The 25,750-nt window shown below is 39.0% G+C and overlaps 2 protein-coding genes across 5 annotated transcripts in view; one reads left to right on the forward strand and one right to left on the reverse strand.

The window, feature by feature from the left end:
• The window catches only part of TMEM87A (transmembrane protein 87A), a 29,343-nt gene extending 20,014 nt beyond the window's left edge, over positions 1-9,329 (reverse strand). For both annotated transcript variants that reach the window (XM_081317337.1, XM_081317336.1), the window contains exons 1-4: positions 8,971-9,329; positions 4,758-4,815; positions 3,008-3,105; positions 1,987-2,103 (exon numbers count right to left, since the gene is read on the reverse strand). In XM_081317337.1, coding sequence (XP_081173463.1) covers positions 1,987-2,103; positions 3,008-3,105; positions 4,758-4,815; positions 8,971-9,141 — 444 coding nt within the window. In that variant the 5' untranslated portion in view covers positions 9,142-9,329. The remainder of the gene's footprint in view (positions 1-1,986; positions 2,104-3,007; positions 3,106-4,757; positions 4,816-8,970) is intronic.
• Positions 9,330-10,998: 1,669 nt separating this feature from the next.
• GANC (glucosidase alpha, neutral C) overlaps positions 10,999-25,750 on the forward strand; it is a 43,665-nt gene continuing 28,913 nt past the window's right edge. The window contains exons 1-8 of one of the 3 annotated variants that reach the window (XM_081312595.1): positions 10,999-11,931; positions 12,429-12,656; positions 15,065-15,127; positions 17,152-17,260; positions 17,866-17,993; positions 19,749-19,931; positions 22,813-22,861; positions 23,204-23,270. In XM_081312595.1, the coding sequence (XP_081168721.1) occupies positions 12,631-12,656; positions 15,065-15,127; positions 17,152-17,260; positions 17,866-17,993; positions 19,749-19,931; positions 22,813-22,861; positions 23,204-23,270 (625 nt within the window). In that variant the 5' untranslated portion in view covers positions 10,999-11,931; positions 12,429-12,630. Of the gene's footprint in view, positions 11,932-11,984; positions 12,228-12,428; positions 12,657-15,064; positions 15,128-17,151; positions 17,261-17,865; positions 17,994-18,638; positions 18,708-19,748; positions 19,932-22,812; positions 22,862-23,203; positions 23,271-25,750 lie in introns of those variants that run through there. The other 2 variants (XM_081312594.1, XM_081312596.1) reach the window with 2 other exon arrangements.

Here is a 25,750-nt window from a genome sequence, read left to right on the forward strand (position 1 = left end):
AATTCTACCACCTAGCATGCACTCACAATCAATCAGGGAATGTATTGCTAATAAATAAGAACTTCTACATGAGAGCTGTCATTCTCTGTATCAATCATTTTTACCTCTACTGTATGTCCTCATATTTAAACTGATTTTTACACTATAAAAGCTATGCTTTTTAAACTGAAGTCTCTGGAAATTTAATCATGAATAGATCACGAATGAAGGCAAATATACGTGTCCCAGGATAATGCTGCAGAATCCAATCTGGATCAGTCACAGACCACAGGTTTATCTTCCAAGTTTTTGGACTCGTGCTGGAGTCCATTCTCAGGGAACTTCTCTCTCACCAGAAAGTGTGTCATATTCTGGTGAGAGAGAAGTTCCTGAGGATGGGCCCCAGAACAAGTCCAGAAGCTCAGAAGACTAAACCATCTTGTTCCAGTGACCAACCCAGACTGAATCCATGAATAGATCAGTTGCTGAGGTCATGTTCTGTCCACTTCTCCTGATCTTTTCCTGCTATATAGTATATCACGTGTATACAGCCAAATATGTACTGTAAAACAAGGATGACCAGGAACATCTTTCCCAATTTCAACTTTTACATTTGGCAGGCATTCTTCTAATTTCTTAATTAAAGAAGCTTCCACCCAGTCTCTGGACAAACCTACAGTACCTATTTCTCCAATCAGGAACAACTAGTGAGAATGGGAAAATGCAGATCTTATAATCAGAAAAAAAGAAATCTGGTCCTTTAGATTCCTCACTTCTAAAACCCTTACAGATATAACAGTTTGGCCACACTGACTTGATCAGCTGCACAATTTTAAAATCTGCTGTAAAAACATGACAGGTAATAAGCCAGAACAAACACAACAATGAATTAATGAATCAATCAATGGACAATAATAGAACCATAGCCTACTTGACAGAAGCAAGTATGATATATTAGGCTGACTCTGAAACAATACAATGCTGGCAAATGCAGTGGAGCTTCATAATTCTGGATTACTAACAATGTGATCCTAAATATATTAAACACCTTATGTAGGATGGAGTGATTTTAAAAGGGGTTGATCATAAACTAGCTTTGGTCAGTTCAGGAAAGAATTTATGACATATTTGACAGAGGAGAACATTTACAGCTCAGGGTTAAAATGAGGGGGGTCCCTGGTGCTCTCTGAGCTTGGTTATTTTCTTGCAGATGTTTCATTACCTAAACTCGATAGCATCATTAGTGCTAGCTGATGGGTAATGAAACTTCTTTGATATATTTACTATATAACTATATCATTATAATAATATGCATATAGTAGTTTAATAATAATTCTTGGGCTCAGAAGTATTAAAATACAAATCAAACAGATCCAAATAATCTTGCAAGCATAAACATCCCTAACCCTAACCCTACAAATGTAAAAGTTTTATTTCACCTCCTGAAAAGCTCATATGCTTCAGTATCTCAAATAGGTCCTTGGGGGGAAAAAAAAGCAGGACATGGATTTTCAGACAAATAGAGAAACACCAACGGAAACGCTAATATATGTACTAGAGCCTTAATTCAGACATGTCAAACACAAGGCCCGGGGGCCAGATCCGGCCCGCGAAGTGGTTTCATGTGGCCCGCGAAGCCATCCTAGAAACAGTGAGGGAACGGCCCCCACTGCCTTGGCCCTGGCCCAGAGACCCTCCTTCTGCCAGAGACCCTCAGATCTGTCCCACTCCTGCCCAGGCCCCCATAGGCACCCTTGATGCGAACGATGTAGAGCTGGCCATGCCCACCCAGTAGGCCATACACACTGGGTGGCCACGCCCACCCAGTAGGCCACGCCCACCCAGTCCACACCCACTCGTCCCCCTGAGGGCAACCGCAATGCTGATGCGGCCCTCAATGAAATTGAGTTTGACACCCCTGCCTTAATTCATGTGAACTGAGATTTAACTAACAAATGCACTTCTTAATAAACCCACCATAGGCTCTGCACTGTCCCCATATCATACCTGTGGCTTGAAGAGCTCACTACAATTGGGGAAGAAGAGTTCAGACTTAGCATAGTATCCTGCCCAATTTGGATGTTGTTCCGAAACGCTCTGAAAATATATATTTGCCTGTTCATCCTGTCAAGACACATGGCATGATTTGAAGTAGTTAATATATCAAGGGAAATAGAAGTCGGTAAACAAAAAACTGAAAACAAACACAACAATATTTCTCACTAAAAATAATGATTCCATGCATATCTAGTCTAATTAAAGGGAACAAACAGTATACAATATGAAAGACTTCTCTTTGCAGCCTTAAAAAGTCTCAGTTGATGGTGACAATATTAGAAAAGGATGTACAAATAATTTAATGATATGGGGCCATTTTCCATACTCCTGTCTTAACATTGCTGAGGAACATCGACACATTAAATCTAAAACCAAAAATATGCTTTAGAGCAAGCATGGGTGCATACATCAAACTTATTGACCCCTTCTTACAGTAGCTGCTCGATTCTAGGAAAATACGTTTGAGTGAAGGAAGAAAGGCTTCCTTAAGTCAGCATATTTTAACTGAAGAGGTGCTGACAGGTGTAGCATGAGCTCCCATATCCATTCTGAAGTTCTTTTGGGACTTGGATGCAAAAAGCTGCATATCCCTGTGAAAGAACATGGTATATACACACACGCAAAAGAATAAAGATTTTTACATCTACTTGAGGAAAGTAAAAAAAAAAATCCATGTTCTTAAATGTCAATATCTATAGTCATTCTAAGAGCTAAATTATATTTTAGATAATAGTAAACCATGGCCAAAATCAAACATCACTATTTTCCAAATGTATCAGAGCAGTCTTTTCTGATACAGCTCATGTATGCTGGATTAAGAACTGCTAGCCAAAATGGTTGTTGAGGAGAAAAGCAAACAAAAATAATGGAAATCCCTTTATTCTACATAAAGGATCAGCAACATTTTCCTGAAGTATGACGTGGACCATAATATGGAAAGCTAACTTACTTTTTAATACCAATTTCTTACCCCAAAATTGAAGACCTCATTGTAGCAATAGGAGTATCTTAAGTACCACTTTATAGTGTAACTTTGAGAAGGATCACAGGCGCTTTCATTGCCACTAACTAAAGAAATAAGAAAAATATGTAAGAAATGGATGAAATACTGTTACCAAACTAGCAGTGAATTTTGTGGCACCTTAATGACTAAAGCATTTATTACAGCTAGATATGCAATATTCAGATGCAAAGGTGCTTTGTATACACTACAGCATATATAGGTAGTCCTCAACTTACAACCACGATTGAGCCCAAAATTTATGTTTGTTAAGTGAGCTTTGCCCCAGTTTATGACATTTCTTGCCACACCTGTTAAGTGAATCTCAGCAGTTGTTAACAAGTTAGTTCCATGTTTGTTAAGTGAATCTGGTTTACCCATTGATTTTGTTTGTCAGAAGGTTACAGAAGGTGATCACATGATTCCAGGATACTACAACCATCATAAATGTGAGTCAGTTGCCAGCTGGCTGAATTTTGATCACATGACCATGGGGATGCTGCTATGGTCATAAGTGTGAAAAATGCTCATAACTTTTTTCCATGATGTTGTAACTTTGAATAGTCACTAAATGAACTGTTGTAAGTTGAGGACTACCTGTATACAGCATGCATGAACTTGCTGTATCTGTCAGATGCAAATACTGCACACCTCTATTATGGTAGAAAATTTCATGGACTGTATCATGTTACCAACTGCATGAATGTCATACCAATCAATCAATAATAAAATGCCTAGGGTTATTATCGTTACTATTAATATATTATTATATTATTACATTTTAATAGGAAACTACAAAAACAGTCCTGTCAATTTTTTATAGAAAGGTAAGAGGAGAGATAATACAGCCTATAAATAATTATAACTGTAAGAGTATAGTTTAGATTGGGAAGTAGCCTACTTTTTAATTTCAATTAAATTTTAAAAACTAGCCTTATAAAGCTAATCAATAGTGTCGCAAGGCCAGAAAGCAAAAAGTAATTTCCAGTAATTTCTAGTGCTAAGGTACTATTTGAAAAGAAATCATTACTTCACAGTAATACTGTTTAATTGTCTAGCGGCTCTAGCCCCTTTCCACTGTGTTAGTGAGCTTCTGCATTCAAGATGACCAGGCACATTATTTTATAAACAGCTTTTAGCCAGAATTTTATACAGTTCTACTAAGAATTAAGTCCCAGAACCTACTTCGATATAAGTGTTAGACAGGCCTTATTTAGTAACAAAGGTGTGTGTCTCTATTGTTATCTAGAGATCATTTGGAATTTTGCCATCCAATCCGACAGAACTCTAGTATATGATCCAACATACATAATGTCTCTCAGCTAATGACAAATCACTTGTATACTTTCACAAAGTTACACATCATACTATACTACCATTTTTAAACAAGCTCACAGGGAATAAGAAACATGCTACAAAGCTGATCATTCTCACCTATGAAAATTCCAGCCACGGCTATTAGTGAAATGTTCGAATACTGTACCAAATAATTAGATCATGGTCTATTGATACAGGAGCTCATCACCATTATATTATGACTACTTTGGGAAACTATTTTGACACTGTGATCTCAATCACAGTTAGAGATTTATTAAAAGATGTGCTTTGCAATTTTATAGGCCCAAGTCATTAAGTCATCCTAAATCACACATAATCTCTAACGTAGTCATTACAAAAGAATGGGATATTACAGTTCAAGATGCAGTATGAATGTACTTACACTTTAGGAAAATAGTAGTGTTGCTAAAGAGAATTTTTCCAAAATGAAAATATGTCTTCTATAAGAAAGGAAACAAAGAGAATCAGTATCTAGATATGAAAGTTCATCAATATTGGTGGGGCGGACTGTATACTGTATGTATTTCCCCAAATGCTTGGAGAAAAACATATTTGTCTAGTAATATTTACTAGACAAATATGTATTTCTCCAAGAATTCAAATAGCTACTTAATTTTTGAAGCATTGACTTTTCTATTATATGGAAGACTTTAGTACTATCCACAGCTTTTAAAACCAACCAGTACATAAACTAAAGATTAGCAATCTGGCACTTGTGAGCGACATTATATACATACCTTTCTCAGTTGTTATTTGTACAACTCTAAAATAAATAAACACCCTTTTTAATGGTCAAAGTCTGCAGGAATGCCACATCTTGAGATTTCAAACACTAATGCCAAAATCATACAACATTTGGGCATCTTTTGAGATTTTGATTATTGAGAAAAACATTATTGATCATGAGAAGAAGCAGAATTTTGAGTTAAAATTGCTGGAAGAAATATAAGTAACCGGAAACCTACAGCACTCTGATGAGTTCAAGCACAAAAGATTTAAAGAATATCTTCTTGAAGGTGAAAGAAGAATATGTAAAAGCCTGATACTTGATATTAGAAAAACTATTATTTTTTTAAAAAGGCTATGGCAACAGGTAATGCCAACTGAGTGCAAATAGGAAGAAGGTGAAGTAGTAACAGACTTTAAACTTCCTACAGCCAAAGGGATAGTGATTATATCCATAGATGTCTACTTATAAGAAAGATTCCAGACCAACTGTTAAATGCAAAGGAAAATAGCTAACAATAAATATACATATTACAAGATGTGGTTTTTACAATTGTAACACATCTGCCTAGGAAAGCTAGACCATCAAAAAGGCTGAACAAGGAAAAAAGTGCTGGGTTTGAATTGTTGTGTTGGTGGGAATTGCTGAGAATACTTTGGATCACAAGAAGAAAAATACAAATGAAGTAAAGTCAGGCTACTCACTGGAAGCAGTAATAATTAAACTAAAGCTTAAATATTTTAGATGCGTAATCTTGAAAGCAACAGTCATTAGCCAAAAAATCCAATGCCCAGCTAATTGAAAAGGAAGCCAACAGAAAACATGATTTGCTAGAAAAAAACATGAACTACGAGAACTCAAAAAGTAGTTGCTGATAGACAATCCTGCTGACATTCATTAAATCACAAAGAATCAGAAGTGACTGTGTTGAAGGAAAAGTCTTTATCATGGTTCAGTCCAAGCCGGGAATAAACAACATGTGGACTGCTTTAGGAAGAAGGTTGCAGTTTATTGAAGAGAAAAGCCAGACAGGAAGATGGCTCTGGAGAAAAGAGAGAGAGCACATGTAGGGAATGGGTTTTTATACTCTCTGGGGGTTTTGTTTGGAGTTGTTTCCTGTTCCTGTTTGAGGCTTTGTATTTCCTGTATCATGTATTCTGACCTGAATCTGGGAGTCTTTGGCATCTGTGGGTTAATCCTATTATGTCCTGTTTTAAGAGTTTGGGTGGGGTATGTAGATTTTAGGTGTCTTTGTCTTCTTAATCTTCTAGCTGGGGACCTCCAACCTTCCTGGATGGTTTACATCTGCATTTCTATACAGCTGGTTTCTGCTTGGGGGAGGGAGTCTTGGGGCTATTAAGAAAAACTGGGCATGCTTTCCTGTCTCTTTAAAATCCTTTAGGGAAATATATTTTTCTGCCCTTTTAATATTTCCTTCTCTCGGGGGCTGACTTCCCACAACTGAACAGATGTACAACAACCCAGGATCACTGACAGTACCTCTGCAAACCATCAATAGTTTATCCATCACAAGTTGGGAACCCCTGGCCTAAAATATATCTTCGCAAATCATCTTCCATTATTGTTACATTGACATAAACGGTAAATATTAATGTTATCTTATCTGCAATTTCTGGGAATAAACCTGCTATTAGTTGGGCTTCTAAATAAATATTTACCATGAGTTGCATTGGTGACCAGTTTGCTTCCAGGTCCAATACTGGTTTTGACTTTTAAAGGCAAGGCATGATACTGGGTTATTTGAGAGACCGCCTCTCCCAGATAACATCTCCCTGTTCCATCAGATCCAGCAGAAAAAACATGCATCAGGTCCATTGTCTAAGCTCCACTAGGTGGGTCCTAGGTGATGGGCCTTTTCTGCTGCAAATGTTCTTTAGGGAACATTCTTCCCCTTGAAGCGAGGATAGCCTCAACCCTTTTAACTTTCCGGAAACCCCTGAAGACCTGCCTGCATCATCAGGCTGGGTGGCATACAGTAAAGCCAATATAAGCTTTACTGTATACCACCTATATTCACTTGTCTGTAAGATGGGTGGTCATATAAATATGAGAAACTAATAAAGAAAGAAACAGAGTATAAGGCTACACAGAATCATTCATGGATATCATCTGATTATTTAGTGTTTGATGAGCCATATTTAAAACTTGCAACAAATCACATTCTGGTTGCTATAGTCAAAAGCTAAGAAATAAGCCTGTATGAAATATCTTCAAATATGGAAGGTGGTATATTCAATGAAAATGGGAGCAGAGTTCAATTAAACATACATTTGGTTTCAAATCTCCTCTCAAGTAAGAATTCATGGGTAGCTTAGACAAACCTATTGCTCACTAACAAGATTTTTTCATATGAAACCATGCCGTAAGAGCATCACTGAAATAAAGTGCATGAAATTCTCTTATAATACCCATTATTACACATATTGAGATTATAATTCTATTCATACTTTCTTAGAAGCAAGCCCCAAATACACTGAATAATTCAGTTAAACTCTGAATAAGAATTTTTTTTGTATTAAGATAACTGAGAAACATGCAGTGTATATCTGATCTTTTGGTAGTGAGAGATCTTTGTAGGTGCAACATATTAAAATTGGCACCTGATTAAAACTGAAAATTTGCTTTCGCTAAACATATAAAAGTGCATGATGTGATAGGTACTTTGAATACTCCCAAATACGATTTTTCTGCACTGCTTGCCTAATTTGCAAAAGTATTTGCAAGGTCAAGTCAGTAAATACAGTAAATAAATTTTCTATAGATTTTTTTCCCCCACACAAACAACCATCAACTAAAGAGAAAAAAGTGCATGTTGCTTTCATCAAATGTCTATTTGAAAATGTCCTGATATTCAAGTTTAAATCCTCACTCTGATTACTTATCTCTGCTATCTCGAACCAATTACTCACAATGAGCCTAATATAAGTCACAAAGATAGTAGCAAGGAAGAAGAAAACATACTATCCGAAGTCTGTGAAAGATAGGATACAAACACATGCAAAACCCATAAGGGCTCAGATAGCCTGTCACAACATTTTGGTTTATGTTATTTCTCCATACTTGTGTTCTGACATGCACTTGTTCCAGTATTTTGTTCTCAGATACCAGCAATAATTACTTTCAAGATCCAACTCTTATACCATTTCTTGTGTAAGAAATTAAGATAGGGGAAGCTCTCAGATTATCATAGCAGGCAGTCCCATGAATAAAACAGAAGTGTAGGTGCTGAAATCTTTCTGCAAATGTCATCAGCATTAGCTCATATGGCTGCTCGATTAATCTTTTCGGCAATAAAACGTTCAGCACTCTATTAATAGATTTTTGGAACAATGTTGCCACTGCCTAGTCCTCTAATTGGATGGGCAACTCTTCATCCCCAGGATCTTTTTTCCTCTTTAACCAAAGCTCCTATTCCACACATGCATGTAATAGCGCTGAGACAAAAATAACGTACGGAAGCTCAGGGCCTGCTTCCCCGATTATTTTTTTTGAACACGCACATTGCAGGAGTTTGAAAAAAATGGATTGTTCCCGGTGAACCAGTTCATGTCAGTTATTAAACGGCAAAAACGGAGGCAAAACCTTGTCCAGAGATGGGTCAAACCGGACCACCAAAAGAAGCCGCCCAAACTGCCTCCTTCCAGAAGGCAGCCTCCCAGGAAGATAGGAAAGATGGAAAGGCTCCAGGTGACGGAGCCTGCAATCGACAACTCCCCTCCCCGCCTTCACGGCAACCCTGCCCCGGGCAGGGGCGTCCAGCCCCTTCAGATCCAGGCCACCTTCCCTCCTCTTCGCCCTGCCCACTCAACAGGACGGCGTGGCGTGGCGGGCTGCCCCGGGAGCTCACCACGGGCAGCGGCACTTCCCACTTGGAGAGCTGGCTGGCTCCAACCGGGCTCGGGAGCTCCGCAAAGAGGAGCTGGAGGAGCAGCAGGGTCAGTCCTACAGAGAGGCGGCCCCGCGGCGGCGGCGGCGACGGCGGCAGCAGCATCCTCCCCGACGCGCCTGGCACCGCCATCCCTTCTCAGCGAAATCAACAAGGAAAGAACCTGGTCCGGAGCGCTCGCCGCCTCTTCCGCTCCACCGCCGAGTCTCCGGACCGAGGGCGGGTGATGGGGCACCGCCGGATTGGCTCCGGCGCCCAGGCGAGGTGGGCGGGGAGCGTGGCTCTTCCGCAAAGCCGGCGGGGGCTTTCGCGAGAGTGGCGGTGGCGGGCGAGATGCTTCTTCTCTCCGTGCGGTTGGGTTAGGGCAGGGGTAGGCAACCTCGGCTCTTTTATGACTCGTGGACTTCAACTCCCAGAATGCCTGAGTCAGCATAGCTGACTCAGGCATTCTGGGAGTTGAAGTCCACGAGTCATAAAAGAGCCGAGGTTGCCTACCCCTGGGTTAGGGAGAAGTTGTGCGGAGGGCGAGCGCGGATTTCCTGCATTTTGTTCCGCATTAGGCTTGCTCGCGGCAGAATACTGACTTCGCATCCTTTCTGTTAATTTTGTTCCATAAACAGGCAGAATCTTTGTTCGGTACAGGTAGACCTCGACTTGACGACCACAACGGAGCCCAACGTTTCTGTTGTTAAGGGAGACGTTTGATAAGTGAGTTTTGCCCCATTTTGTGACTTCGGTTGTTAAGCGAGTCACTCCGGTTGATAAGTTGGCAACCCGGTTGTTAAGTGAATCTGGCTCCCCCCCTCCCCCTTGAACTTTGCTCCTCGGAAGGTCGCAAAAAGTGATCACGTGACCTTGGGACACGGCATCAATATGAACCAGTTGCCCAGCACCTGAATTTTGATCACGTGACCGTGGGGACGGTCCAAGGGTCTTGTGAAAAATGATCATAAAGTCACTTTTTTTCAGTGCCGTTGTAACTTCGAACAGTCACTAAACAAACTGTTGAGGACTACCTGTACATCATTTAAGAGTACATTTAGATCCTATAAATATTTTGTTTTCATGTGAGATTCATCTGTACCATGAATAAAACCAATCTGAGGCCTTTTGCAATCAGCTTTTGTTTTCCAAAAGCTAGGCAGAATTGGACCTGGTTAGTATTTGGAAAAGAGAACACTACAAAATATTAGAGCTATGATTTAGAATAGTACAGGAAAAATATCCTGGAAGAAGAGGATGTCAATCACTGAAGCATTGTGTTAGGAAAAGTACTTGGATGTATCCAAGATGTCAAAAAAATCAGGCAGGATCCAAAGGAAATTTATTTACCATAGGCTATTCTAGAACACAACTTTGATCTGGAGCCAGAATTAAGTTTAATTCAGTGCAAAATAGCTGTTCTATCAGTTCTTAAAAAATACCCATTCTGTGCTAATTCTATAGAGAAATTTTGAATACACATTTCCTAATTAGAATAAAATAGAGCTGGAAGGGACCTTTGAGGTCTTCTAGTCCAGCCCCCTACTCAAGCAGGAGAACCTATACCATCTCAGACAAGTGACTGTCTAGTGATGGAGCACTCACGATTTCTGGGGGTAAGCTGTTCCACTGATTAATTGTCCTCACTGTCAGGAAGTTTCTCTTAATTCCAGGTTGCTTCTCTCTTTGGTCAGTTTCCACCATTGTTTCTTCTGCCCTATGGTGCTTTGGTGAATAAAGTGACCCCCTCTTCTTTGTGGCAGACCCTCAAATACTGGAATATTGCTATCATGTCTCCCCTATTTTTTCTTTTCTTTAAACTAGCCAAACCCAAGTCCTGCAGCCATTCTTCATATATTTAGTCTCTAGGCCTTTGATCATCTCAGCTGCTCTTCTCCGGATTTTTTCCAAACTCAACATCTTTTTTGTGGTATGGTGACCAAAATTGGCTGCAGTATTCCAGGTGTGGACTTACTAGTACTGGGTACTAATAAAGTGATACTAATACCTCGCCTGATCTTGATTCTATGCCTCTGTTTATGCAACCCAGGATTGTATTAGCTTTTTTGGCGGCGGCTGCACACTGCTGATTCATGGTTAAAGTGATCGTCCCCTAGGACACCAAGGTCCCTCTCAAAAGTTACTGTTTTTAAGCCAGGTCTTGCCCAATCTGTACTTGTACCTTTGATTTTTCCTACCTAAATGTAAAACTTTGCTTTTCTCCACACTGAAACTCATTTTGTTGGATAGGGTCCATTGTTCAAGTTTATCAAGATCTTTTTGGATCCTGAGTTTGTCTTCTGGGGTGTTGGCTACTCCTGCCAGTTTGATGTCATCTACAAATCTACAACATTGATGAAGATATTGAAGGGTACTGGGCCTTAGACGGAACCTTGTGGTACCCCCAGTGCTTACGTCTCTCCATGTGGTTGTGGTGCCATTGAGGACTACTCATTGAGTACGGTTTGCCAGCCAGCTACAGATCCATCTGGTGGTGATGTTGTCTTTTCCACCTTTTTTTAACTTACCAAGGAGTAGGTTGTGGTCTACTTTATCAAATGCCCTACTGAAATCTAAGTATACTATGTCCACAGTATTTCACTGGTCTATTAGTTTAGTCACTTTGTCAAAGAATGAAATAAGATTGAAATGGCATGATCTGTTTTTAACAAACCCATGCTGGCTACTAGTTATGACTTGGCTTGCTTCTAGTTGTTTGCAGATCTGTTTTTTGATTATCTTTTCTAGGATGTTCCCAGGTATTGATGTTAAACTGATTGGTCTGTAGTTTCCTGGGTCCGTTTTTCCCCCTTTCTTGAAGATGGGAACCACATCAGCCCTTTTCCAATCCTCAGGTACTTCCCCAGTGCTCCAGGACTTTTGAAAGATGTGGTGCAATGGTTCTGACATAACATGTGCCAGCTTCTTCAGAACTCTGGGGTAATCTGTCAGGTCCGATGATTTATATTTGTCAAAGTCAGATAGGTGTTCTCTTACCATTTGCTTGCTTATTTTAATTTTTGTTTCTGATTTGTCTTTTGCAGTGGTTTTTTTTTGGTATGTTGGGCTATAATTTCTTTTTATGTGAAGACTGATGCAAAGTATGAGTTAAGCAGAAATTGTTTTTCTGAAATGTTGATAGCAGATGGTCTCTTAAAAGTGCCAAAAGGGACATAGAGAAAATCACTTGGAAATTTGTCAGAAGGGGAAGGGAGAGCCACAATATAATTAAAGAGGTAAAAAAGATGAACAAAAACTAAGAGCTTAGTATTTTTGAACAAATTAATATTGATATTAGCTTTTATTCATATTTTTGGAACTAGGAATTGGCAAAACTCCACAAGCAAAACTTACGGTACTTTATTTCTGTACAACTAAACTGATTTAAGAAGAAAACAGTAATAGGAAGTAATACTTTAATTCTATCCTGAATGCAGCTTGTTGAGAGCTACAGAAACATTACTAGCAAAGCATATGCATGCTGTCGTCTCTTCCAACTTATTGGTCAAGTGGGCAGGACTAGCAAATAAAAACTCCATTTCCCAACATGCAACAAGATAATGTGAAACAGAAACTTATTGGCTAGAGAATTTCCTCTTCATTTCCGAACGAATGGCTCAAAAATAGCTCACTCCGATCATGGAACCAAGCTGTCAAGAAATCAGGTAGATTAAATATATATGATTTTGCAATAACTGATATGCAAATCTTACTTAAGCACAATGCTTGATCCTAAAAGAATCCAAATAATTTTTAGTTCTAAAATGCTAGTTTGAATTCATGCAGAAATTAAGATTACACAGCTACAGAGCTGGGAATAAAAATATAGATAGAATGCAAATAATAAAATTACAGCATTGACATGAATATGCTATGTAATAAATTGTAATTATACTACCAAGTATAAAGTGAAGGAGTTCCAGAAATACAAAATCAATCACATGACACTTGGACAGGAAGCTTAATTAAGAAAGTGAATGTAAACCTAATTATTGTTTTACCTTTTTCAATATGATAGTCTTGTTGCAACTTGATTAATGCAGTTACATGAATACAAACATTTTTGAGATGGCTGCATGCAGTCATTTGACATGAAAGGTTGTTCAGATGCATGATTTGAAGTGGTCCAAAGCCGCTTAGGGTGCAGAAATTAATTATTTATTCATACTTCTATATTTCAGTCAAGCTTGGCTTGTTGAATTCTAGGTAATAGTGACAGAATATTTTCTATGTGTGTATAATCAAATCAGCAGCCCTTGATTTAATTATAGTAGGATTAGTGTTTTTTGCAGTGAGAAACCATACATTTTACTGCCCTGCAACAGTTTTACCTTTAGTGTTTATTTTGTTTGGCTGTTTATATTGTTTGATCTGATTGTGAAAATATTTATTTATATATGTATTTATCAACCATATTTATATGACTACCATCCACCCTAGGCAGCATAAAATAAAATAAAAATAATGATATTAAAAACATTATGAAGTGGATTAGTTCATTGCTTAATAAGGAGCATTAAAGCAGACTTGGACATGTGTTCACTTTACTTGTTGAGCTGACTTTTGCTGGTTTGTATACTTAAGAATTGGAATAAATAACCAATATCTGCTTAAAGAAGACAATCAGTTTGAAAAATTTTAAAGGACACTATAAAAATGTCTTGATTTAATTGTATTTTCTCAGACAATTGGCAATAAAGGTTTCACTTGTTTGAAATAATTTATTTATTTATTTTATTACCGTATTTTCCGGCGTATAAGATGACTTTTTAACCCATGAAAATCATCTCAAAAGTTGGGGGGTCGTCTTATACGCCCAGTCGTCTTATACGCCGGAAAATCAGTGGGTGGCGTCTGGCGGGAGCTGGCAGGGCAGTCCTGCGCACGCGCGCACTCCCTGGCTGCTCCTTAGCAGCTGGGGAGTGTGCGCGTGTGCAGGACTGCCCTGCCGGCTACCGCCCGACGCTCTTCCCTCTTGAGGCAGCATCGCTCCCCGGCTCCTAAGGAGTCCTCGGGGATGCTGCCTCAAGAGGGAAGAGCCGGCTCCTGTCCGACGCTCTTCCCTCAAGAGGGAAGAGCGTCAGACGGGAGCCGGCAGGGAAGTCCTGCTCCCGTGCGACGCTGCGCTTCCGCCGGGCGGTGCTGGCCGAGATGAGCCAGCAGGCAGCCGCCGTGAGCGCGGTGCTGAGGGGCAGCGGCAGGACGGCCCGGCGCCTGCAGGACGGCCAGCAGCCCCACGCGCAGCAGCAGCCGCCGGCTCAGCAAGCGCAGGAGCCGCACCGCCAGGCTGCCCAGGAAAAGCAGCCACACCGAGAGGCTGCACGCCCAGTCCAGCTCCATGAGGGGCAGGGCGGGAAGCTGGCCGGGAAGAGGGACCGGGAGCCCAGGCCGAGCGCGCCTCGGCCGACGGTGAGAGGGAAGCGGCACATGAAAAAGAGGCTGCGGGCGGAGCTGCCCTGCCCTGCACCAAATGGGAGAAGTTCAAGGCCTGGGGGGGGAAGCAGGAGGGGCGCCGGCCGTGGCGGGGTGGCGGTTGCCCTCTGGCGCTGCCTGCCGCCCAGGAAACGCTGCGCCTCGGGAGCCGGCAGAAGCGCGGGAGCAGCGGGAGGGCCGGCGAGGCCAGTCGGGCCTTCGCCTCCTCTGCGACGGACAGGGAGGGCAGGGCATGTAAGTATTTTCCGGCGTATAAGACAAAAAACCTTGAAAAACTTCTTAAAAGTAGGGGGTCGTCTTATACGCCGGGTCGTCTTATACGCCGGGAAATACGGTATATTTATATACCGCCCTTTCCCGAAGGACTCAGGGCGGTTTACAGGGTGATTAAAACAAAAAATACAAAAGTTAAAAACAGATTAAAAAAATAATGAATGTGATTCATTCTTGCAAATATTATGTGTAATGTAGAATCCATTTCTACTGTAGCTGCTTAATGTGACCAGTATGCAATTAATACAGGCAGCTATTTCAGAACTTTCCATTAGAATAAGCTGGTTCCGGTGTCTATAGCTGATGAGAAAATAATATTTTTTTCTTCACTATACATTTTAGAAATGTTATATTTTCTCATATTTAGTGTTCAAGATGAGGCTGTGGATAAAAAGCATTTTAAGACATGCAAGCAAATTGCCTTTTACAGGTAAAGATTATGAATATTTTGTTATCTGCAAATATTGTTTTCATATAACATCACAAGGTATAACACAACTTTCAATGAAGAGTGATTGCAGCAATATATCTTATAGGGCAAAATTTGCATTGAGAGGAACTTTATAAGGGTTAGGGTTAGGGTATCTGCTGCAAAAAATCAATATGACCTCTACATGTCATCAAAGAGATTTTTGTATTTATTTATTAAATTTCTACATTGCCCATCTCACCAGCGTGATTCTGAATGGTTTACAACACAAATTAAAAACAAAAAACTAAAAACCCTTAATTCCTGTTGCCATTTTTTTAATCCCATTTATATCCCGCCCTTCTCCGAAGACTCAGGGCGGCTTACAATCTAATCCATTTATTTATTTTATTTTTATTTATTTTAATCCCATTTATATCCCGCCCTTCTCCGAAGACTCAGGGCGGCTTACAATCTAAGCACAAATCAGTGTGCTTAGCAATTTATTGTTGTTGTTGTTAGTTGCGAAGTCGTGTCCAACCCATCGCGACCCTATGGACAATGTTCCTCCAGGCTTTCCTGTCCTCTGCCATCTTCTGGAGTCCATTTAAGCTCACGCCTACTGCTTCAGTGACTCCATCCAGCCACCTCATTCTCTGTCGTCCCCTTCTTCTATTGCCCTCAATCTTTTCCAGCATTAGGCTCTTCTCCAGTGAGTCCTTCCTTCTCATTAGGTGGCCAAAGTATTTGAGTTTTAGCTTCAGGATCTGGCCTAAAGAGCAGTCAGGGTTGATCTCCTCTAGGACTGACCGGTTTGATCGCCTTGCAGTCCAAGGGACTCGCAGGAGTCTTCTCCAGCACCATAGTTCAAAGGCCTCAATTCTTTGGCTCTCAGCCTTTCTTATGGTCCAACTTTCACTGCCATACATTGCAACTGGGAAGACCATAGCCTTGACTATACGCACTTTTGTTACAGTTTTTCTCAGCCAGGATCTGCTAGCTCTAATTTTTAATTTGTTTAATTAATGTATTTAATCCCTTTATGTATTTCCTCAAATGCCAAAGCCTCCCAAGACAGGTTGCAATCAAAACAACTGTGAAATACACAATACAGCCATTCTCAAACCAAAGTAAAATAACAATATAAAAGTATTTTTCAAACATATAAATTAAAAAGGGGGAAGAGAAGAAAAAAAATCTTCCAACCTTCACACTTGAGAGAACAGAAAAGTCTGAGCATGTGAGAAATATTATATTACCTCAACACAGTGTAGTTCCAGCTTTCCTGTAGACTCCAGTTCCTGAAGTGGTTACCTTGTAGGGTTGATATTACTCCAGCAGTTTGTTCCTCACAGTAGCCAACCACCTGCCTTTTGAATATTCCTAAGCAGGAGATACAGACATCTCTCTTCCCATCTTTGTTCCCTCACAACCGGCATTGCAAGGGCTGGTAGTAGTACACCTGCATTCCACAAATAAATTACATGCTGTGGAAAGAAATTCTTCCTTTTGTCTTTTTAAAATCTCCTTCCAATTATCTATATTGGATAGTTCCTTTTCCTAGCATTTTGAGAAAGGACAAAATACTTCTCCTGTCCACTTTCTCCATGCCATGAATCACTTTAAAGCCCCAGGTATGTTCCTCAGTTGCTTTCTTTCCAATAAAAGTGCCAGAACTGTTTCGCCTAGGGAGAGTGTTTGGCTATTAATCAGTAATCAGATTTTAGTTGTCCTCTCCTGCACTTTACACAGTGCTGTTTTATCATTTGTCAAATAATCAGAATAATAATCAACCCTGTATTCCAGATTTATTTATTCAATTTGTATGGCCACCTGTCACAAATACATGTCTCTGGATGGCTAACAATGAATGAAAATAAGATAAAAATATTATAACAAAACATGTCTATTGTTAATATTGATTTCAAATTATGTAATTTAGACCTGTTACTCAATGAGATTTAGTCAATTCCTTGAAAAATGATCACATTCTCATCTACAATACAGGTAATACAATGTTTTATGTTCTTTTTTGTGTACATCAGGCGTCAGAAACGTTTAAGTCCTGGGAAGTCTCCATACCAAGCCTTACTGCAAACTGTGGAACTATCCAACAGCAATGTCAAATTCCAAATTTTCAATGAAGAAAGCAAGGTAGGAATACCTCTTAGTGTAATTGATCAAAAACATGGATGCCCAGTTTGCAAATAAATGCCATTAGCTACTCTATTTCATTATTACTGATTTGTTTCTATCTGTTTGGTAGCAAACACTCACAAATAAGACTCTTTTCAGTGGAGAAGCTACAGTATGTTGAAACTGTCTTTTTTATTATTTTGAATAAATAGTAAAAGAGTAAGAAGACAAAAGAGCCTTGGTGGAGCAGTGGGCTAATGCCTCCTTAAGTAACACCAGCTGCCTGCAATTAGTGCAGGTTCGCATCCCACCAGGCTCAAGGTTGACTCAGCCTTCCATCCTTCCGAGGTAGGTAAAATGAGGACCCAGATTGTTGTGGGCAATTAAGCTGACTTTGTAATAATGCCGCTTGTGGGGTGTATGAAAGCCCTAATAAGCAGGCATATACATAGAATGAAGGCTACTGCTAAGCTTGTAAGCCGCCCTGAGTCTTCGGAGAAGGGCGGGATATAAATGGAATTTTTTAAAAAAATTGGTGTTTTGTGAGAAATTGATATTTTGTGTAGTATAACATACCGTATTACTATTCTCTAATAATTTTCCTGTATTTATTCAATTACTAGGTAACTCTTTCAGTAGAAATGTATGAAATAGAGTGCAATATTTTCAGGCTTAAAATAAATGAGGTAAATCCACTCAAGCCAAGATACGAAGTCCGTGATGTTCTCATAAAGGAACCAGCTAGCTTGAGGTAAGTTATGGGAAGTGATATCTTAGATCAGGTATGGATTGGGAACAAGTCCTCTTTTTGCCACTGGGGCATTTACATAAAGTGACATTTAGCTGTCCAGTTTAGAAAAGAACCGTTGGGAATAGCGTGTCAGATATTTTACTACATATGAAATAGTAAATATGGACCTCATACTGGGTCTTCATCATTCAAATAAATATTGTTTATTATTGAATAGTACACATAGCTAGACTTTTTATAAGATACATCTGTGTACTTCACATGTATTATTTGGAGAGTCTTTTCACATTAGCATTTTAGTATTTTCTTTACTATTTAGCATCACTATTATTTCAATTACTTTAAATAAAATGAAATTAGCTTCCTGTGATCTTAAAATGAGATTAATAAAAATTGTTTTGTAGATATTTGGACATCTCAGAGAATGTATAATAAAGATTAGTTATAGTTGCCTTGTTCTGGAGTTAGAATACTAACTTTTCTACTGTTAAAATATTAACTTCTCTATTGTCACATTTTGGGTTGAAATAAATGTAGCTGTTAACAAAACTTTGCATCAGACACTGTATATAAGATATACATTCTTTTTGAGTGTAATCCTATTATCTGAGACTTTCAAAAAAATCAAAATTGTGAATTTTTCAGGCATGAAGCTGAGTTAGTGAATTAGTGAAAGGAGAAATTGATACCTTTTTTATAGATGTGGGATATAAAGTAAGTATTGTTAGTAAATATCTTAATTATTTTTATTTTTTAGAAAAGTGGAGGGCAAAGCAACTTAATTTTGCAGTTGTATTTACAAAATATATTTCCAAATTGTTTTTCTGTTTTCTTTTTGCTTTTCCTTTTAAACGTTAGCAAGATTATTAATTTTCAGATAACATAACAGTATGAATTGTGTTACATATCTATTTTGTCTTCTGTTGATTAATTTAATATAATAAATAAAATTAAGCAAATACTTAATTTACTTTATAGTTTAATAGTTTTATACTTAATACTTAACATAAGTACAAAGCCTTATACTTTACATAATGGGTGCTATAATTTAAAATATCTGAAGGATATTTGGAAGGACTCACAGACAAGCAGAATCTGGCATACTTTATGATTATTTATTTATAAAATGTATTATTTGATTACATGTTATTATTTTAAGGAATATTGCAAAAATGTTCTCATCCACTAGTATTGAGGAACTTTTGTCCTTTCCTTGAACTATAACCTTTTTAATTTTTATTTGTTTTAACATATAAAGACAAAAATACAGAAAGAAATGAGGACCAACTATAAAACTAACCAAAAACATCCACATTATTAACCATATAGGAAATATCTCAGTTATTAAACACAGCATTTAACCCTGGCTATGCTGATTAAACTTGGTCAGTATTCTCACTCAGCTGATAAACAGTTCATGAACAGTTTTTCTGTCATAATTTTCTGTGTACACTCCATGCTTAATGTTTCTTTTGCTAGAATTGATAACTTCTTTTTAGAATTTTTAGCAATTCCCAGCTGCAATATGCTTCTTTCCTCTTTTTTTTAAAAAAAATGGCAAAAATATCTGGAACATATATCTAAAGATATAGAAACTTGTTGCAGAAATGTATGTTAACAAAAAGGGTCAGTTTGATATGTATAACTGACTGACACTAGTGGAAGTGATGAGTTTCCAGATTTGCTCTTATTTGTAATTTGAACAAAAAATATTCTCAAAGATTTTCTCTTTACCTGTCTTTTTCCATTTCCAAGGCTGAAGATATCAAAGAAAGATGCAGACAAACTTGTGCTGGTGGGTGCTGAGCAAGACCAGCAGATTCATATAATGGCAAAACCTTTTCAAATACATCTTATTTCTAAGGATGAAATTTTACTGAGCATGAATTCCAATGGCCTGTTGTATTTGGAACACCTACAGTCACCACCTCAAAGCAGGTATGATATTGCTTTGATATACAAAAGGGGGAAAGGTGAAAAATAAAAAAAGGAAAAGGAACACACACAAAAAAGACAAAAATACAGGGCTTTTTTTCTAACAGAACGCTCAGAATGGCGTTCCGGCAACTTTTTTTTGCCAAAAAAAAAAAAAGCTCCCTCTGTTGGCTTTCCTAAGCCTATTGCAGGGCTAGGCAATCTTGGCTCTTTTTTATGACTCGTGGACTTCAACTCCCAGAAATCCTGAGCCAACCACGCTGAGGGGAAAGAGAGAGGTTTCCAAGCTGAGCCATGCTGGCTCAGGAATTCTGGGAGTTGAAGTCCTTAAGTCATAAAAGAGCCAAGGTTGCCTACCCCTGCACTAGAGGAGGACATTAAAATTATTTACAGGGTTACTTCTTTAGGAACTAAACTTTTAGAATCTAAAACAGCTAATTCAAAAAAGCCAACAGGAAAGAACCTCATATTTTTCATCTGCTTCTGTCTTTTGGAAGGTAAAATTAGATAACAAAATAATCTATGTCCTATGTTAACATGTCTGCATAGAAATAAATAAAAGTAACAGGAAAGAAATGAGTAACATTTTTCTCAATGTAATATGTCTAATTTAGCTGATGCTAGAAAAAAATAGTATCTTTTGTACATACTCTTGAAAACTATTTTGAATCTAACGATCTGTTACAATTAAACCACTTTAAATTAAACAATTCTTAAGAATGAAATATTCTTAATTTGGACTTTTACTGTTTGGACTGTTGTGTGTTTTGAAAAATAGATTATTTAGAATCTAGTTATGTTGCACTTCAGTCTTTAAATAATTAGCCTAGTATATACATAACAATATATGATGTTTTCCATGGTGAGCTTAACATCAATAACAACATTTATTAAAAAGGCTAAAATAATTTCTGGTGGTATTATCTGTACATTAAAATTTTGTTTAGTCACAATCTTTCACTTTTCACATTCTGGACAAGCAGTGGTCATGTATTCTAGCAAAAGATGTTACATATGTGCATAAGCGTAGTCAGTAGCATATGCCTTTTTAAAAATACCATACATGCAAAGAAACAAAAATTTACCGTATTTTCCGGCGTATAAGACGACTGGGCGTATAAGACGACCCCCCAACTTTTGAGATGATTTTCAAGATTTTTCGTCTTATATGCCGGAAAATCAGCGAGCCCGGGAAGGCACGCCCTCCCCTCTCACTGTGGAGGAAGCAGGGCAGGCTGGCGTCTGGCGGGAGCTGGCAGGGCAGTCCTGCGCACGCACGCGCTCCCCGGCTCCTAAGGAGTCCTCAGGGAGCCATGGCAGTCGCCTCACACTCTTCCCTCTTGAAGCAGCATCGGCGGAGCCGTCCAGCGTCGGGCGGGAGCCAGCAGGGCAGTCCTGCGCACGCGCGTGCTCCCCGGCTGTTAAGGAGCACTCCTTTATGTACTATTTTCTGGCGTATAAGACGACTGGGCATATAAGACGACCCCCCAACTTTTGAGATGATTTTCATGGGTTAAAAAGTCGTCTTATACGCCGGAAAATACGGTACTTTGAAATCAAGTGAAAAAATTGATTTAAATTATTTTATTAAAACAAATTAATGGCAATTCTTTTATAAGAAGTTGCCTCAAACAAAATGAGTTTGACATGCCTGCTCTAGATAGTTGAATGCTCCAAAATAAACTTTAGACCAGGCCTGTACATGCAGCCTACCAAGCACCCTTGGACAGAGCACAGATTTTTTTTTTTAAAGTAATAAAATCACCACCACTGCCCTGAAAATCATGTTGCCTAGTGCCTCCATGGCTTACCATGACCACGAGCTCCAACACTGTAGATGCTTCTCTAGTCACCAAATCATTGATTAGCCCACCAGCATTCCTTTACAGACCACAAAGATTTTTAATTTATCAGCGTGGGCCTTTCCCTTTGACAAGTTGCACAGATCTCTTCTAGATTTTCCTCTTGCCTTTCCGAGTTAACTCCTTGGTCTGTCATTGAGCAAGAATTGACTTTGTAGGGAAGCATATTATCATTTGATGTATATTTAACATATGTTCTACCTTTATTTACTGATTATATAATATTTGTATACAATCCACATGGCGAGGTTTGGGGCAACTTACAATAGAAAAAAATATGTTTTTAAAATCATAAGATTAAAACATAAAAGCAGGGCTTTTTTCTCATAGAACGCTCAGAATGGTGTTCCGGCACCTTTTTTTGTACACACACAAAAAAACTTTTGCACAAGCTATGCTACTCCCTCTATTGGCTTTCAAAAGTAGGCGGGAACTTTGTGTCCCTCCCTGCTGCCCAACTACACCATCTCAACTAGGTAAGTAAGAGAGGACAAGGAGTGGGAGGTGGGTTCTGCGGAGTCCATGTGCACTCCTTCCTTGTGCTCACCCATGTCAGCCAGGCTGGTGGCCTACCTGGTGCTGGACCTGCACCACCGTCACCTCGCCCTGCGCGCCTAAGTGGCCGCCCTGCATTCCCTGGCCCGCACCGCCTCCGCCACCCGCACCGCACAGCCCCGCCATATAGAGCGGGCCCTGCTGCTCCCACAGCACCAGCCGCGCCAGCTCCGGCCCCGGGGGGCAGCCCGCCACCAACACCCCTCGCACCCGTGACTGTAGCAGCACTGCCCCCCTCACCCCCCCACCTCCTGCGCCCACCAAGATGAGAGTTCCGGCACTTTTTTTTTTTTAGAAAAAAGCACTGCAAAAATATATCATTAAACATACAAAAAGCAATATTATCTGTGCTGGTCAAGTACAGATCAATTATTGTAGGTTGAGATAATTAACATTCTTATTCTAAAATAAATTCTTTTGTGATTATCTGCTTGTAATTATACACTGAATACATTTGATTTTTAAAGGAAATCTACTTCACAAGAAAAAAAAAGTGGATTGGCAGACTCTTTTAAGGTAAATTTAATCTACTGTAGATGTATGGATTTTTGTCTGGTCAGTTTGTCCAAGGGACAAAACAGTCCTGTGGTGGAAATAATAAGTTTTGATTGTAAAAATGCTTTAAACAATAATGTTATGAATCTGGAAAGGATCAGTGCACTATTTGGGTACAACAGAAATAAGCCAGTTACTGACAATTATTAACTACGGCATGTCTGAATTGTACAGTGATTTCATTGTAGAATATTGCTTAGTTGTAATTCTGATCTAGATTGGAAACCGATTGTATTATTAGAAAATGCTAAGTTCTGTTGGCTAGTCCATGACAGAGTTACATCTCTTTTCTTTTTATCTAAGGAAACTGAAGAAGATTTAGGTCTCTGGGAAGAAAAAAAGGGCAGCTTTTTAGACATCAAAGCTAATGGTAAGTGGCTCAGAGACCAGTGTTCTTTTTCAGCTCTGAATTTAATCAATTTGATTGAAATCTCATCAGTTTTTATGTGAAAACTTGGATATCATGCAGGGTTTGGCTCTCTCACAAGTTTGGGTCATTTCCATTTTTGTAAAAGTGATTATAAAAATATTGGGAATCATGGCTTGCTAACTTGGCATATTGAGGATAATAGCATGCCACGTTGCCAATGTTTAGTTATTGTGTAATAATTGAAAATGTTGTCCTTTCTCTCAATTATTGTTGTTGTTGTTAGTTGCGAAGTCGTGTCCGACCCATCGCGACCCTATGGACAATGTTCCTCCAGGCCTTCCTGTCCTCTACAATCTTCTGGAGTCCATTTAAGCTCTCAATTATAGTCATGTATATTTAATTGCTTTGTGGGTTTTGTCTCTTAAATTTTATTTATTTATTTGCTCAATTATATAGCTACACATGTCATACAGTATACATGATTCTGGGTAATTTCCAGAGTTAAAAACAAAAAAAAAACAATACAGAAATAAACAAAACCATAGCAAATGGAAACTTAACTTACAGGAGAGTTCAATCCATCTCACTGACTGCAGTCATTTTTCAGGCTCCAATACAACAAATCCCCACACCAGACAGTACAGCTATTTCTTCATACTCACGTGCACACACACACACACACATGCACAAACACACAATCACACCAGTAATGCTGTTCTTGTTGGGCTTTTTCCCAGCTGCACATGGCTTGGCTCACTCATAGGAATCAGTTGCAATAGTTCGCTTTTTACATATATATATATATATATATATATATATATATATATATATATATAAATGTTTTATTGTTTTTTAACTATAACAATCTCCAGTGCCTGGTGTACAGCATGTTATCTTGGTTTATATTTTAACAAGAAAAAAAATGACAATAAGAATTAACAATCAGTAATGATTAAATTTGATAATTCCATAATTAATATATTAATTAATGATATATTTCTTTGATCTTCCTTCTCCCATATGTATTCTCCTTCTTCAGCCTTAGCCACAATATAATTCTTAATATTTTCAATATATAAATGATTAGATATAAGAATTTTTATATTTATACAAATAATAATAATAATCTCTCTATATAACATTTTTTTCAGCTTATATTCCCATAACCATCATCTCATTAGTTCAGCATGCGTCCTATTTTTATAATTTTGTTTATGCTTAAATTCCCTTATACTCAATCCAATTCTTATCAGTCATAATTTCTTCATATTAGTCATCTAACTGTCCAAATTTTCCCATTTAGGTACATCATCCCAATATTTTATGTCATGCATTATAAAAATATTATGTTGTTGTTGTTGTTAGTTGCGAAGTCGTGTCCGACCCATCGCGACCCTATGGACATGTTCCTCCAGGCCTTCCTGTCCTCTGCCATCCTCTGGAGTCCATCTAGGCTCACGCCTACTGCTTCAGTGACTCCATCCAGCCACCTCATCCTCTGTCGTCCCCTTCTTCTCTTGCCCTCAATCTTTCCCAGCATTAGGCTCTTCTCCAGTGAGTCCTTCCTTCTCATTAGGTGGCCAAAGTATTTGAGTTTTAGCTTAAGGATCTGGCCTTCTAAAGAGCAGTCAGGGTTGATCTCCTCTAGGACTGACCGGTTTGATCGCCTTGCAGTCCAAGGGACTCGCAGGAGTCTTCTCCAGCACCATAGTTCAAAGGCTTCAATTCTTTGGCGCTCAGCCTTTCTTATGGTCCAGCTTTCACTGCCATACATTGCAACTGGGAAGACCATAGCCTTGACTATACGCACTTTTGTTGACAGGGTGATGTCTCTGCTTTTTAGTGTGCTGTCTAGATTTGCCATGGCTCTCCTCCCAAGGAGCAAGCGTCTTTTAATTTCTTGGCTACAGTCCCCATCTGCGGTGATCTTGGAGCCCAGGAAAATAAAATCTGTCACTACCTCCATTTCTTCCCCATCTATTTGCCAGGAATTGAGAGGGCCAGATGCCATGATCTTGGTTTTCTTAATGTTTAGTTTCAACCCAAGTTTTGCACTCTCCTTCTTCACCCGCAACAAGAGGCTCTTTAGTTCTTCTTCACTTTCTGCCATTAGAGTGGTATCATCTGCATATCTTAGGTTGTTGATGTTTCTTCCGGCAATCTTAATTCCAACTTTTGATTCATCTAGCCCTGCCTTTCTCATGATGTGCTCTGCATATAAGTTAAATAGGCAAGGCGACAGTATACAGCCTTGCCGGACTCCTTTCCCAATTTTGAACCAATCAGTGGTTCCGTGTCCAGTTCTCACTGTTGCTTCTTGGCCCGCATATAGATTTCTCAAGAGACAAATAAGATGGTCTGGTATGCCCATCTCTTTAAGGACTTGCCAGAGTTTGTTATGATCCACACAATCAAAGGCTTTAGCATAGTCAATGAAGCAGAAGTAGATGTTTTTCTGGAACTCTCTAGCTTTCTCCATG

The sequence above is a fragment of the Vipera berus genome (genome assembly GCF_964194415.1).
Source record: "Vipera berus genome assembly, chromosome: 1".
Taxonomy (NCBI): Eukaryota; Metazoa; Chordata; class Lepidosauria; order Squamata; family Viperidae; genus Vipera; species Vipera berus.